The sequence below is a fragment of the Mustela nigripes genome, chromosome 1 (assembly GCF_022355385.1).
Source record: "Mustela nigripes isolate SB6536 chromosome 1, MUSNIG.SB6536, whole genome shotgun sequence".
Lineage (NCBI taxonomy): Eukaryota > Metazoa > Chordata > Mammalia > Carnivora > Mustelidae > Mustela > Mustela nigripes.
In genome coordinates, this window is record NC_081557.1 from 2426279 (window position 1) to 2441337 (window position 15059).

Sequence of the window (15059 nt, forward strand, 5' to 3'; positions counted from 1 at the left end):
CACACCTCCCCCAGGATGCAGACCACGGCTCCGCCCAGGGAAGACAGGACACAAGCGTCCAGAGTGGCCACGACCCGCGCGTCCTGCTCGGGGCAGCGGGACTCACCGGCTCCGGGACCACGGGGTGAACCAGCGCAGCTCCCGGTAGTTGCCCTCATTGGCCAAGGCCATTTTGGGTCTGATGAGCAGGATCTTCCTGCGGGCAGGAGAACAGGATGGCGCCTGAGATGAACATCTGGCAGCCAGGGGCGGCCCATGGGTTTGCCCTCCCCTGACAAGGGACGATGACCGAGTCGGCAAGACCCAGCAGGTGTGCTGTGTGGGCAGCTGAAGTCCGGTGTCTGCCAGGGAAACAGGCACACCGCCCTCCCTCAACAACTCCCAGCCAGCGGCCTCACCCACGGTCTCTCCTCATACCCGAAGGGTCTACGGCGGGCAGAGACCAGAAGCAGTGACATTAAGGACCCGGCGTTTCTGGAAGCTGCCGCTCAGCACACGGCTCCCATGGTTCCAGGGACCACCCGGTTCCCGGGGGCATGGCCAGGGCAGCAGAGCCTGGGGGAGGCGGCCGTCACTTACCCATTGAGAAATATCACCCTGCAGTTGTAGCGGACATTTTTGTGCATGACAGGCCTGCAGAGAGAGAGGACACACGCGTATCTGTGAACAGCAAAACCCCATGTCCATTTCCGTGCGAAGCGTCCTCAGGCCTGGGAGGGAAGCACGAGGCTCCGTGGCAGCTTCCGCAGGGGGCTCCTGCCCTGGCGGAGGCTCCAAAGAGGAGGGACTCTTCTAACGGAGCAGTCATTCCGTCTCCGACTCTCCCTCTCTCCTGGAACATTCTCAGACCTTCCACGGCTGCCCCCCCACCTGCACACAGCCCTGTCACCGTGTCATCTCTCCGTCCCCTACTGGCCTCAGGCACCAGCCCCTATGCCTTCCCGGTTCTCCTTCAGCACACCTCCTGACCTGCGGCCTGTGCCCCTTCTAGGAGGTGGGCCCTCTCGGGGCCGGGGGTGCTGAGACACGTGTCCCCCACTCTGCCTGGACCCGTCCCACAGACAGTGCACTTCCCGTCCCCCCCCACGCCGGACCGTGTCCTCCCCGTCCGCAGGAAGCCATGGGCTCTGCTAGGGCAGAGCTGGGCAGGCATCAAGGGCGTCAGAATATAATCATTGTTTTGTTCAGAAGCTTATAGGCCCAGATAAATGCTGGATCTGGAAAAAAATATCTTTATAAATATGATTGTTAGCATTTTAAGAGTAAAAAGTAGAAAAATAAAAATAGGATTATAGGCGCCTGGGTGGCTGAGTCCGTTGAGTGGCTGGCACTCGATTTCGGCTTGGGTCATGACCTCAGGCCCCACATTTACTCCCTGCTTCTCCCCACTCCCTCTGCCCCTCCCTCTCTCTCTCTCAAATAAAGAAATAAATCTTTAACAAAATAGGATTATAGATTCCAAGCCCCCAGAAGAAAGCGGAGTACAGGAGAGCTACTAAACACAAGGGCAAACCAGAGGGAGACAACACGGCCAGAGCAGGACCGAGCCCCTGTGCGGCCTGAATCAGGACACGCAGGAACGTCCAGGTCCTAATTTCTGGAGCCTGGGACCTGACCACCTGACGTAGCGAGGGGGCTTTGCAGACGCGATGACTAAGCTACAGACCCTGAGATGGGGAGACGACCCCGGATGCCGGGGGCCGCGCAATCAAGTCACCAGGTCCTTACAGGAAGGAGGAGGGACTCAGAGCAGGAGCTGTGAGCGAGGAAGCAGAGTCGCAGGGGACCGCTACGTACCCGCGCCGTATACACCTGCGTCCCTGGACCCCGCCCCCTACGTACCCGCACCTGTACACACCTGCGTCCCCGGACCCTGCCCCCTACGTACCCGCACCTGTACACACCTGCGTCCCCGGACCCCGCCCCCTACGTACCCGCGCCTGTACACCCCTGGGTCCCTGGACCCCGCCCCCTACGTACCCGCGCCGTATACACCTGCATCTCTGGACCCCGCCCCCTACGTACCCGCGCCGTACACACCTGGGTCCCTGGACCCCGCCCCCTACGTACCGGCGCCTGTACACACCTGCGTCCCTGGACCCCGCCCCCTACGTACCCGCGCCGGATACACCTGCATCTCTGGACTCCGCCCCCTACGTACCCGCGCCGTATACACCTGCACCTGTGACCATGGGGTCCGCGCACTGATGTGGAGTGACGTGGCATCATCCCAGAACTTACCGTCAAGTAAAGAAAGTGCCACGCGTGTCCGCGTGCGGCAGGGAGAACGCTGGGCTCCCACTGCGCTCCCTGTGCTCCCACACGCCCGGGAGCTTCTGGGGGAACCTGCAAAACCGCTTTCTGGAGCTGCCTCCGAGGGGGACTTAGGGGTCTACAGGCCGGCGAGGGAACAAAACCCGCTTTTCAGCAGAAGGCCTTTTGTATCTGGAACGGGCCGGCTCCACACCCCCCCGCAGGAGAGCTCGCACCTGAACCGTTCTTCTTTTCTGAGTCTGCCTTCCCGACGCTCGCGGTGGCACTTACATTCCCACGTCGCAGATGATGTCCCGAGTGACCGGAGATTCCAGAAGGGCAGCCAGGACTTGGAGCGAATGCAAGAGGGTGTCCGACTCGTAATAATGATCCCAACACCCGTAGCCACTGCAGAGGAAGGGAGCAGGCGGGTGAGCCCCGGAGATGCCCCAGGGGAGGCGAGGAGGGGGGCAGGGGAGCCCGGGAGACACTGGGGGGGCAACAGGGGCCCACGGGCCATCGGGGTCAGACGTGCGGGAGTGCAGCCCAAGATTGCACTCTCTAACCCGAGCTAGGATCACTGCTGCAACAGAAGATGTGTTTCCCCGGAAATGAAGAAACCTGTGGCCCCCGGCTCTTCCTTCTAGCTTTAAATTACACTGAGAAATTCTCGCTTGTGTCAACATGTCCACCGATGGGTTTTTTTTTTTTTTTTTTTAACTGTAAACATAGCCAAAATCACATGGATCTACAGAGCCGGACCCACAGGAACACGCTCCTCGGGCAAGGGGCATCGTTACCCTTCCGTGATCACTCACAGAGCGACTCGTAGCTCCGGCTGGGGGTCCCGCTGGTAGCAGGCCGGACGGTGTCCCCCAGAAGCCTGCATCCCCCTCCTACCCTCCAGAGCCCGTGAACATGACCGCACTTGGGGAAGGGTCTCTACAGAAGTCACTAAAGATCTAAGGAGAAGAGGAGCCCGAAGGACTTGGGCAGGTCTGAATCCGACAGGAGGACACGACAGGGATGGGGGCACAGGAAGACGGAGACAGGAGGCATGCGGCCGCAGGACAAGGGACTGGGAGTGACCGCTAGACGAGACAGGACGGGCCCTCCCCTGGAGCTTCTGGAGGAAGCAGGGCCCTGTCGACACCCTGATTTGGGGCTTCTGGCCTCCAGAACCAGCTGCCCGAAGTCACCCAGCCTGTGGGACTGTGTTTCCAGCAGCCCCAGGAAACTCAGAGCTCCAGGATGTCATGAAACTTGAAGACAGGCTTGTGGGCAGTCTCCTGGCACGGGTGTGCCGGGAAGAAAGCAGAGAGCGTCCAAATCTTCAGAAACGTGGCCTTCCTCCTGTGCAGTGGCTTGGGAGCCATGACGCAGGTGCCGAGCAAAGCTTGTGCAGGCGGACACAGACCTCCACAAACGGGCATTTGCATGTTTAACGTCTAGAAGGCAGGCCTCTCGGCCTTGGGTTCTGAGAAGGAAAGTCCAGGTTCTCAGAGAAAAACGAGTTCCAGGAGATGCCCCCAGGAGGGCTCAAGACCTGCGCTGGCCTGTCCTCTCCTGGGCAGAGTCCTGTTCTGGGGGTCTCATGCCCTGGTGGCACCCGCGCCACATGGGGGGACCGGACAGTAACGCATGCCGAACGTGCAGCCATCAGCGGGCCCCTTGCCTCTGGGGCTGGCCGACAGCTGGAGGGGCATTTTGTAACGGGGGCTGTAAGTGCCCCCCGCCCAGTTTAGGCAGCAATCTTCTGTCTGCAAAGTCTACCAAATTGGCCCAAAGAACACAGCCTTTCTGGCAAAGGATGTCTAGGTCCGCAAGTCAGACTGTCCCAGTGGCACCGGCCCCTCACTTCCCCTCCAGGTGCCCCTTTTGGGGCAGGAGCTGGAGCCCTGACCACGAGGGTCATGAAGTGGGCGAGCTCTGGGAACGGGCTGGGCTCCCCTCCTGCCCCAGCTTCCTCTCTGCAAACTAATGCAAATAATAAAGAGGGGCCTGAGGGGGCTAAAGATGACAGGATACCGCCATACCGTCCTGGGATCCATCGTTTAAACTGACAGGTCCAGGTTTGGGGGCCAGGCGTGGGGAGAGCACAGGACTAAGAAAGGGGCAAGGACCTAACCTGGAAGCGTCTGGGCCACGATAAGTCTGGGGGACGGGGCTATTGAGGGCAGCCCTGCAGTGGGAAGAACAGACAAAATATAAAGACAGAGCCAGGACCCCGGGGGTAGAGGTCACATAGACACACCAAGACCCCAGGGCCCGAGGAGTGCCTTGAAGACCACGTTAAGTGAGGGTACAAAAGCCCTTGGCTACTATGGGAGACACAGGCCGAGCTGAAGCCGGGTTCCAAGCACAGAAGTCTAGCTCACGAGGAGGACAGGAGTGGCCTTAAGGACAGATACAAAGACACTGGCAAAGAAACGCTGTTTACACGAAGCCCGAAACCGAGGTGGGGTCATGGCCCGAGGAGGGACTTCCGGTCCCACGAATGGCCAGGACTTGTGCATGTGGGAACCCAGAGGGCCGCGCACATCTGTCACAAAACCACGGTAGTTCGTAAGACACTTAAACGCGACGACCGCTTGCTTATTTCTGAATAAGGGACAAGGAGGACCCAGCTTCCCGATCGCTGCGAGAAGGCAGAGCGGAAATGACCCCTCACACTCGCTGTGGAGAGATGCCGAGACCAGGAAGCGACGTGTGCTGACGGCCACACGCGAAAGGGAGGGCCTGGGAAGGGTGGTGGGCTCCGCCATCAGCCCAGCTGCCGCACTCCAGGCGACCAGCAGGCCCACTCGCCGGCTTCGGATGCCCCTCGGCAGGCCCGCACCGCCGCAGCTCTCTGTGCCCACCCCCTCCGCTGCGTTTCCGCCGCAGGGAGCTGATGCCGGTCCCTCCGCCTCCCTGCCCTGCGGGGTCCGTGTTCAGGCCTCACCATATTTCCAGTTCCGGTCCCAGCCTGTATCTTGCTCCTTTGCGTTTGGCAATTTCGATACCTGAGCGAGAGAGAGAAGTTTCAGTGCTTACACCGTGGCCGGAGGCAGACGAGACACTGCTGCCGCGGCATCAGGTGGGATAAAAACCAGACAACGAACCGGGAACCGGAGCACTCAGCGATCTCCCGGACCCCGCCCCACGCGGCCCAGGAGCGGCTGTCCCACAGAACCTGCTTACACCGGCAGGACACAGGACACAGGGCCCGCAGGACTGACCCTTAGCCTGGGGGAGGAGGAAGCCGCACCCTCGTCGCTCATTAACGGGCAGGTGTGGAGGACGGAGTGCAGTGAGAGGGCGGGATTCGAAGGGCCGCGGCCTCCAGCGGCACCACCGGGTACCAGCAACCTCTGGTTTGAGACAGCAGGCCCAGTGCCCACCTGCCGGGGAAAGGCCACCGGAACAGAGACTCGGCTCTGGCCACTGACCGCCTCGCTCCAACGACTGCTCTGTGCTCAGGAGATGAAAGCAGGTTGAGGTTGAAGGTCTAGGGCACGTTGCTGAAAAGATGGCCTCGTGTGCACCTCCTGTTCTTACTGCTCTTAGGAAACCCTCTTGCAAGACTGGCTGGCGTGAGCACACCTGTGGGGCTGCCCAGGACAGCCCCGCTCCGGCTGTAGGTATGAGTAGTTGGACCTTCTCCTCTCACAGATGAGCTGGTGCTAAGGCTCCCATATGGGGACCCTCGCAACAAGCACACCCTAGTCTCTAAGCTCCCAGGCTCGTCCCTTGCTCTGCTCTGCTCCTGGGGCCGGCTTCTCCCGCAGTCTACCCATCGGGATGGTCTCCAGGCACCCGACACAGGAACAGCACTCCCGCCTGTCTTGAAGTCTGACTTGCTTCAAGCTCACGTGCTCCTCGCTTGCTGACCTGGAGATCCCTGGATGTGCCGCAGAACCAACCTGCTGTCCTTGAGATCATCAGACCACTGGCCTCCCGGGGTGAGGGACCTGGCTCTCCCAGATGATGCACCCCGATCGCATTCAAGAGCAGCTCAGGGGGTGTGGGGATGCCAGTGAGTCCATTCAGGGTCACGGCCGCATCCGACTGCCGCCTGGGCACCTGCTCCTTCCGCACACAGCCCCCCTCCCTCTTCCAGAACCTTCCCATTTGAAACCCTCGGGCTCCCCCGGACAGGGGTTAGATGGCCTCTGACACGTTAGTCCACCATCTTCCTCGGCTGCCTGGTTCCTGAATAAAGCAACTTTCTCCCTAACCCAGCCCCATCACTGTTGCTCGAGTGTGGACGGCAGGCTGCCGGGCCTGAGTTGGGAACCAGTTCTCTGGTTACAAAACCATGTTTCCTGGGACACTTCTTCACAACATCCTCCTCGCTGGTGGTTGGCCACGCTCTCCCCTGAAAGCCTCTAAACATGGGCAACTTAGCACCTGTGGGCAGCTGGGCCCTGGCTGAGCCACACCGGACCCCAGAGGTGTGAAGACAGGTAAGCCTCAGCCTCTCATCGCGGTCCGTACCTCTGCAGCCAGACTTTCCCTACCACGAGTGTACACCAGGGGTCCCCCCAGGCCCCGTAAGCCACCCCCTATTCAGGAGGGGCCCGCGAGGGGGGTGGTCCTTATGCATCATCTCATCTGCCCGCAGGTGGGCTGCGACCTTCCAAAGAGCAGGGGCAGGTGGGCTGCGACCTTCCAAAGAGCAGGGACGTGTGTGCGTCGCAAGCAAGCAGGGGCCGGCCTGGACCTCGGCCCGCCCCCACCCCGTGACCCCGCCACCCCGCCCGCCCCTGCCCCACCCCGTCCCTCCGCTCCCCCAGCACCTGTGCCCGCCGCACCCCGTCCCCCCTCGCACCTGTCCCGCCCCGGATCGCCGCTCCCCTACCCCGGACACACACCCCGGCTCTACCCTGTCCTCCCACTCCCCCACCCCGCCGCCCCAGACTTACTCTGTAAAATCCTCTGCAAATTGCCCTCGAAGTCCAGGGCCCATTGGTTGAGCGCGCAGGTGGCCACGGTCACCTTCCGGCCCATCCTGACAGCAGCGGCTCTTCCGGGTCGCCCCGCGGGTCTGGCAGGCCGCGGACAGCCCAGCTGCGGCGACAGGCCCCGCCCACGCCCCGCCCACGCCCCGCCCCGCGCGCGGAGCTCGCGGCCGCGCCTGCGCAGGAGGGAGGCCCGGTCCCCCGCCCCTCCGCGAGCGCCGTCCCCGGAGCCCGCCGCGCCGCCCTCTGCTGTGCGCCCCGCCTGCGCCCGAGCGGCCCCCGGGGTGCCTGGGCAGCCGGGCTGCTTCCCTCGTCGTGTGAGACACGTTCGCAGCGGCCGCCGCACGGGGGGACGAGAGCCCCAGCCCGCCGCTCGCGCCCGCGGGCTTCTGCGCGGGGGGCGGCCCGGGCCAGCACCGCGCATGCGCTCAGCGGTCCGCGGTCCGCGGTCAGCGGTCCGCCGCGCCCGCTCGGTGCCGCCGCTCTTGCCCGGAGCGCTGGGGACGAGCCGCTGCGCAAGTTTTCCCATGTCCTTAACCCAGGTCGGCCGTCAGCGCGTGTAGGGTGGGGTCCGGTTTCCCGTGTGGGTTCCTCTGCCCGCCGCGGGCCGGACCGTCCGTCCCGTGCTCCCGACCTGCGGTGCTGCCGCTGCCACACGCACTTCCACACCTGAGATGCAGCCCCCGTGTCTAAAGCTCCGCTGTCCGCGGCGGACGCTGGGAAAGGAAGCGAGGCGGGCGGGCCCTGCTCCCGACGGAGGCTGCGGGGCCCTGGCCCGGGTGCGGCGCGGCTTCCTGACCCGCCCGGCTTGTAAGGAACGGCTGTGCCGGATAGCGGGGGGAGATGCGGGAAACGGACAGCGGACGATGCATTCTGCGCTGACGCAGAATGTCCAAAGCGGGATGTGTTTTGTTTTGGTAACGTCAGAAGGGGCTGCTGAAGAATTGAGGAAGAAGACCTCACCCGCAGCTCACTAATGGTTCAGGGAACAACAGTGGGGGGTGGGCACAGCGGGAGAGAAAGAAATGAAAGGTGGCAAACTTGGCAGCTGCTGAGTCTAGGTGTGTGTGTGCTCGCTTAGTGTGGATCCAACTGGCTGGGATGTTTGACATTTAAAAAAATAGAAAACTGCAGGGGGGAATGTCTGTGAGGGACAGAGCTGTGCCAGCCAGATCCCTGTGCAAACAAGAACTTTGTCCGAACGCGGGGAGTGGGGCCAGCAGACACCTCCAGTGGCCCTCCCCTCCGTGGCCTGCTCGGTTGGCACTGCCCAAGGTCAGGCCCCTGCCCGGGTGGCGCTGTCTAGCGGCTGATCTCCGTAGGTAGGAGTATGTATACGCCTTGGGCATCCCTGGCAAGCAGGACGACTGTCCTGGGTTGTTATCACCGGATCTGGCCCACGCTTGCCTGGCAGTTCAACCTCTCCCTCTTCCAGCGCCGCTGCGCCTTTCCCTCTTGTGTCCGCACGGCGGGACCCTCACCCGAAACTCCATCTCTCTCACTTCTGGGGGAAGCAGGCCTCCGTGCGGCGGGGCTTCCTGACCGGGCCCGGCTTGTAACGAACAGCTCCCAGCAGAGCCCTCCCTGACACCCCCAGGTCAAACCGCTACTCACGCGCTCACCCTCTCCCACCCTGCCCACTTCAGTCTTCTGCGCAGCACCTTCACCATCTGAGCCTGATTGATTATTGCTTATTGATTACTGCTCCCCTCCCCCGCCCCTAACAGACCCGACCCCTGGGAGCAGGGACGTTGTCCGTTCTGGGGGTTGCTGTGCGCCCAGCGCCGGACACACCAGACGCTCAGCAAGGGGCTGCTGCGCGCCTCGGAAGCCGCACCTGCGGAACGAGGGACGGGGCGCAGCGGGGGCAGCTCGCCGGCGGCCGCGGGGCGGGGGCAGCAGGCGTGCGGGGTCGCGCTCCCGCAGCCCCCATCCGCGGGGCGGGCCCTCGCGGTCGGTCTCGCGCCCCAGCCCAGCGCAGTGGCGGGGTTGGTGGCCCGGAGTCAGCTCAGGGGGTGGGGCGAGGCGCGCGGCCAATCGCGGGGCGCAGGGGTGCCGGCCGCGCAGGGCCCGCCGCCGATTGGTCGTCTGTCGCCTCACGTCATTCTGGGGCGGGGCCTCGGGGCGGCCCCTCTAGGTGCGGGGTTGGCCGCGGGCCTGGAGTCGGAGACCCGGTGGCTGCGGCGTCGCACGCACGGGTGAGCGGGCGCGGTGCGCGCGGGGGGCGGGGGCGCCCGGGGGAGCGGGCGGGGGTGGTCTCCTCCCAGAAGCCTGGCGCCCGGGTCTGAGGGCCGCGTGCCCTCCTGGGCCCACCTGAGCCCTCCCGCAGCTCCGGGGACGGGAAGGAGCCAGCCGGGCCCCGCGGGCGCCACGCCCGGTGCCCGGACTTGAGACCCGGCCGCGAGGAACCGGGCTGCTCGGCGCCACGGGAAAGACCTTTCGTGTCCTCTGGGAGGAGCAGACGATGCCCCTTGTTGCTGAGCGCGGTTTGGCTCGTTCCTTTTGAACAAAATGTGGAGAATCTTGTGTATTTTCTCCAAAAGCATGTGTGGGTAGCTGGGGAGGGGAGCCGGGCAGGAGGTCCGCAAAGAAGGAAGGAGAGAGAAGAGCGCGGTTCTTGTCATCAGCGGACCGCTCCCGTCCTGATTGTGATGGTGACAGCTGGGCCCTCTGGGGGCTGCGCCAAGGTCCGGTCGCTGGGAAGCATCTCTGGGAACCTGTGGGGGGCCTGGCTTGGGAATCTGGGAATCCAAGGGTCACCGGGACAGAAGCACACAGACGAGCCAAATCGCAGGGGAGATGAGGAAGGCGGACATGAACACCAGAATCCGGTCAGGGTGGGCAGCTGCTCTCCTGGCTGTGAAGACGTCGGAGAAGACCGCCTGTAGGAGTTTATCCCGGGACATAGGCAGGGGCAAGAACGCTATTAAGGACTCGCTGTTTATACTCGCAAAACCCAGAAACAACCAATGACTGTCAGTGAGAAGATCAGATAAATCATGACACACGGTTTCGGCAACCGGTAAAACCAATGAGCTCGGCGTGGAAAAGGGGTCCCTGGTGTGTCCCAGCCCAAGGGGCAGGAGGGAGATAGTCTGTCGTTAAGAAGACGGCTTGAAAAGCCATCCACCCAAACCTTAGGGATGCAAATACAGGTGTTCTTTTCCTATTTTCCAGGAAACAGACTTATGTAATAAAATAATTGAGCAACAACAAGAAGAGTGTTTAAGTAGCTCTTGGAGTCCCAAGAGCCACAATTCTGGGAACGTTTGTGGCTGTAATGGGGGTCTGGGAGGTCACCTGTGCATCCCTCCTCCATTCCCAAGGCGCGGTGGGACTGATTTTCAGGCTGATTCTTGGTTTACCTGCAGGTGCTCTACAACCCAGCCCCACCCGCTGACCCTGGGCCTTCTGCAGTGGCCACTCCCTCAATTCACACATACAGTTCACAAGCCTCATTTCCAAACGCAGGGGCTCCTTTGGAGATGTGTGGCCCTTCCAAGGTCTTGGTGATGGGAAGCTCCGGCCTGGCTTGCCTTGAGAGGACTGAGGGCCCAGCAGGGGCCCAGGAGAGCTGCTCCTGGGACGGTTTCCGAGGGCTTCCAAAGTAGGCATGTGCCCTGGGTGGAAAGAAATGCCCAGAGACGCTGAGCCTGATTCTAAGGGTAAGCCACGGCTTCGACCATGGCTCCAGGCTTCTGCTCTCCAAAATCTACAAACATGCTCACTGTAATGCAAGTTTAGAAGTCAGAGGTAGAGGTCCTTTCCTTGTTCCTCTGGTCCACGCCCAGGAGGCTTTACCCTCCATCCGCGCAGGCCTGAGTGAGCAGAGAACGCCAACCTCCTCGTCTGTAAGATGCACGTCGTGATGCCAGCCCTCTGGGGTCGGTGCAAGAAACCAGTAGGATATTGGACGCTTGGAACTATGGAGATGCTTAGTGAATGTAAAGTGTCTGTAAAGGCTGAATCGTTCAGGGATGGCCCCAACAGTCCCTTGTGTTCTTCTAATACCTTGCAATCCCCACATCAAGGTCTGGAGCCTGATTCCCTTCCCCTTGGAAGGAGGTGGACTCGGGACTCCCTGTAACAGACACAATGTGCTGGAAGTGTTGTCGGGTGTCTTCTTGGACCCTCAGAAGGGACGGTACAACTCTGCCAGAGCCCCTGCTGGTTCCCGGAGCCTCTTCCCATGGCGCCAAGCCCCCAGGCGGTGAGGGCACCCCACTGGTCACACGGGGAGACCACGTGAAGACAGGTGTTCCGGTACACCCCATCTGCCCCCAGTCTCCCCAGATCCCTGACCACAGAAGCCGTGAGAAAGGAGGAAAGAAGCCACCAGGTAGTAGCGTGGTCAGGTACGAGGGTAGCCAGAATGCCCTGGGGCTGGCTTTAGGAACACGTTGCTGTTTGAGCTCTGCTGACCTGAAGCTCACGTGCCCTGATTGCCTGCATGAGCCCAGCCGAGCCCTCCTGAGGCCTGAGGGCGCTGAGAATCATTTTGGCCGGAGCTGGCTCTCTTTTAGGTGAATTCTGATGGGGTCAGGGAGGGCTCTGTGCCCTTGGTGCCATGACCTCGTGTCCTTGAGCACCCAGGTGACCGCTGCGTGTGGGTGAGGAAGCTGAGGCCTAGCACGGGGTCCCACGACTTGGGTTCCAAGTGGGCGTCAGGAATCGGCCCCGGTGAGAACTCAGAGCCTTGATGGTGACCTTGGGCCTCCAGGACGTTCCTGGTGCCAGCTCCCAGACGTCTCTGCCATGTTCCTGGACGTCTAGTGCCTCCCCAAACTTCTACACTTTCAAGTTGCCAAAAAGCAGCCATGGGGCATATGCCACCTGTTGTGGTGGTCTCAGCCTGTAGATAGCGATCCTGTGGGCTGGGAATGCCTGACGCACCCTCCTGGGCTCGTATTACGGGGGCAGGCCCCTCCCACTCCCCCAGTTTCCCTCCCAGGGTCATCATGGCTGGCCCGACCCTAGTGGGCCTCAGGATCACAGGACACACCTCAGCAACAATCCTGGAGCTCCAACGTGCAAGGTTTATTCCTCACAGGTCCTGGGGGGCACACAGAATGCTCAGAGCCACAGTAAGGTCATGGGAGAGAGGGAGGAGGTGCGGGCCTGGGGCTCTGCCTTCGTGGGGTCGGGTGGGGGCCTGGGGTTCATGGATCCACTCTTTATTGGCCAGTTTAAAGCATGGGAGTGGGAATGAGGGCGTGAGAAGGGAGGTCCGGCCGTGGCCAGCTCTCTTGGTTACCTAGGGCTCTCGGAAAGGAGACTCGTGGGTAGGAGTGGCCTGGTTCCTTCTCTGGCTGTTTGGCTGGCAGTAGCTAGGTCCAGCAGCTGGCGGTTTGTTTATCTGGGATGGATGTCTTTGCCATGAACGCCTTGGCAATCGGAAGCTTAGGATCAGGCACTTGTACTATATAATCCTCTAACCCTCGGGGGCCATGTCCCTTTAGCTTTGCCCCATGGAACTCAGACCAGCCGAGGCTGCTGATTAGGCTGCCAGAAAGCCCCATGCCCTTACCTGGCTGGTCTTTATCCCTAGGTGTGGGACACTGACGCTCCTTCACCCAACTTTAGCCACAACTGTATGTCCTCACACATGTAGGCATTCATGACCCAAGAAACCTGGGAAGGTCACTGGGTGCCGTGAGTCTACAAAGAACCAGGCCCCAGAGCCAGACCACTCCTGTGTTCTGGCTCCTAGACTGTGCCAGTGGGATGTGCTGACTCCAGAGGGCTTGATTCGGGCTGGGGACACAAACAAGTTTCTAGAAATGCGTGGGTGCTTGGTGTATGTCTTCGAAGACAATGCCTTTCTGTTGACTGGGGCTTGTCAGGTCTGTACCTGCCTGTGCTAAGGCTCATGGCCAAAGCGACGCCGCCATGAAGACATCGATTCCATCCTGCCATTATCATTAAGTTCTTCCAGTTTGCCAGACACTGTCTGTGCCAGGCAGAGAAGCCGGCTGGCAGTATTCCTTCCCCTCTCCCCTCCCACATGGGACGTCTTTCACTTTTGAACCCCCAAGCACTGCTCGCGCGTCTCAGTTGGTTCCAGCCGTGGGCCTCGAGTCAATGCCATTTAGGTCCTTATCTGCCTCAGTCCTGAAATGTCAGCTCCCTGAGTGTCTTCCTCATCTTTGTGTCCCCGCAGGACTTTGTTCAGTGGGTTGAGAAGGATCAAGTGGGCCTTTGGAATCCAAGGAGACTAGAGATTGTAGAGTGGCCCATCCAAGAAGAAACACTTCCATTCGGCTGTGAAACGCTGGGACAGAACACTGGAGGTAAGCGTGTCTTATGTCTTAGCACCGTTGTTCGTGGGCATGGACAGTGACTTTTTAGCTTTGGAAAAGTAAAGACGGCTCGTACATCAATTGCCGTCTGTCAGTCTTAGGAATATATCAAAATACACCCTGAACACCTCCCTCTCCCCTGTTTCTGCCTACCTGGTTCCAAAGATAGAACTTACACATTTATTGCGAGTTTCAGTATAATGACAGAGGACACTCCTGGGTGAATGAACTCTGTCCTCTCAAAATATTTATTTGGGCTTCTTTGAATCCGGAGAAGATACACTTTCCTTTTGGTGGCATTTTCTCATTGGCTTTTCCACACTTGGTTCGGAGCCTATCCGTTTCTGGCCCTTTCGCAGTTTTCTGCCGTGGTCAATGAACGTGCCTGCCACACACCAAGCTCTGTGTTCTGTTTCGGGGCTGTAGGGATGGCTGGTCCATAAGGAGCTCGTCATCCTGCCTTGGACATCATAGACAGACATTCTGTCAACTAACCTGTGAAAATTAAATCAAGCGATGTGGCTACAGTTCCCACATTGCAAATGAAAATGCCTTTTGTCCCTGAAAAATTTTTTAGTGAATGTATATTTGTATTAAAGTAAGTCATGTTCACATTTTTAAACAAGTTATTGGTTTTTAAGGCTTATATATAGAGTAAACAGTTCCCTGCTTCACCCCGTGGTCTCAGTTCCCAGAAGCAAATACTTTTCATTCTTTTAGTTACTTTGGTGTTGCTGGGTTTTGTTTTTTTTTTCCCCTTAAGATTTGTGTTGTTGTTTTTACCTGCTTATTTTTTAAAAATCTGCTTTTGTCACTCTCAACTTTTACATATCCAGCAGTCAGGACATTATTAGGACAAAATTGTTATTATTTACTGTTCAGCTAAGTAATGTACTACAATTACAGTTTGTTTTTTCCCTTGTATGATTTTTTATTGTTCGTGGAGTTAGTGGTTGCCTCACTTTTTCCATTCACTAAGGTTTCTTTCTTTCTTTTTTTCCCATTTACTAAGGTTTCTGTATATATTTCGCTATTTTTTTTCTGAATACTCTAATAGAACTGTCAGACTATCAATAATTTTTCACACTCTAATGCAGTAGAATTCATCATTTCTATTCTCTCTCTTACTACAGCCATTCATTTAGTACCAGTGCGGACTGGTTATTGACCGGTGCACTGCCCAGTTCTCGTCCCCTTGTCTCTTTACTGGGCTTTCTTTCAGCAGCTCTCATGGATCCTGTGTTGTCTCTGCTAAATGATAGTTCATCTGGGAATAGAATTCTAGGTTGCAAAACAGTTTCCCTCAGAGTTTTTAAAATTTTCCATCATTGTCTTCCAGAATCCAACTTGCTGCTAGTATGATTCTTTTTTTTTTTTAAAGATTTTTTTTTTTTTATTTATTTGACAGAGAAAGATCACAAGTAGGCATAGAGGCAGGCAGAGAGAGAGAGAGGAGGAAGCAGGCTCCCCGCGGAGCAGAGAGCCCGATGCGGGACTCGATCCCAGGACCCTGAGATCATGACCTGAGCTGAAGGCAGTGGCTCAACCCACTGAGCCACCCAGG

General features: G+C 59.3%; 2 protein-coding genes across 5 annotated transcripts in view; one reads left to right on the top strand and one right to left on the bottom strand.

Moving 5' to 3' along the window:
- Nucleotides 1–7323, bottom strand: part of NADSYN1 (NAD synthetase 1) — a 33276-nt gene extending 25953 nt beyond the window's left edge. The window contains exons 1-5 of one of the 4 annotated variants that reach the window (XM_059398960.1): nt 7161–7319; nt 5198–5258; nt 2545–2661; nt 580–633; nt 107–196 (exon numbers count right to left, since the gene is read on the bottom strand). In XM_059398960.1, coding sequence (XP_059254943.1) covers nt 107–196; nt 580–633; nt 2545–2661; nt 5198–5258; nt 7161–7245 — 407 coding nt within the window. In that variant the 5' untranslated portion in view covers nt 7246–7319. Of the gene's footprint in view, nt 1–106; nt 197–579; nt 634–2544; nt 2662–5197; nt 5259–5474; nt 5897–7160 lie in introns of those variants that run through there. The other 3 variants (XM_059398963.1, XM_059398976.1, XM_059398969.1) reach the window with 3 other exon arrangements.
- Nucleotides 7324–9286: 1963 nt separating this feature from the next.
- The window catches only part of DHCR7 (7-dehydrocholesterol reductase), a 15781-nt gene continuing 10008 nt past the window's right edge, over nt 9287–15059 (top strand). The window contains exons 1-2 of the mRNA XM_059398983.1: nt 9287–9394; nt 13357–13486. The gene's annotated coding sequence lies outside the window, so the exon portion shown is untranslated. The remainder of the gene's footprint in view (nt 9395–13356; nt 13487–15059) is intronic.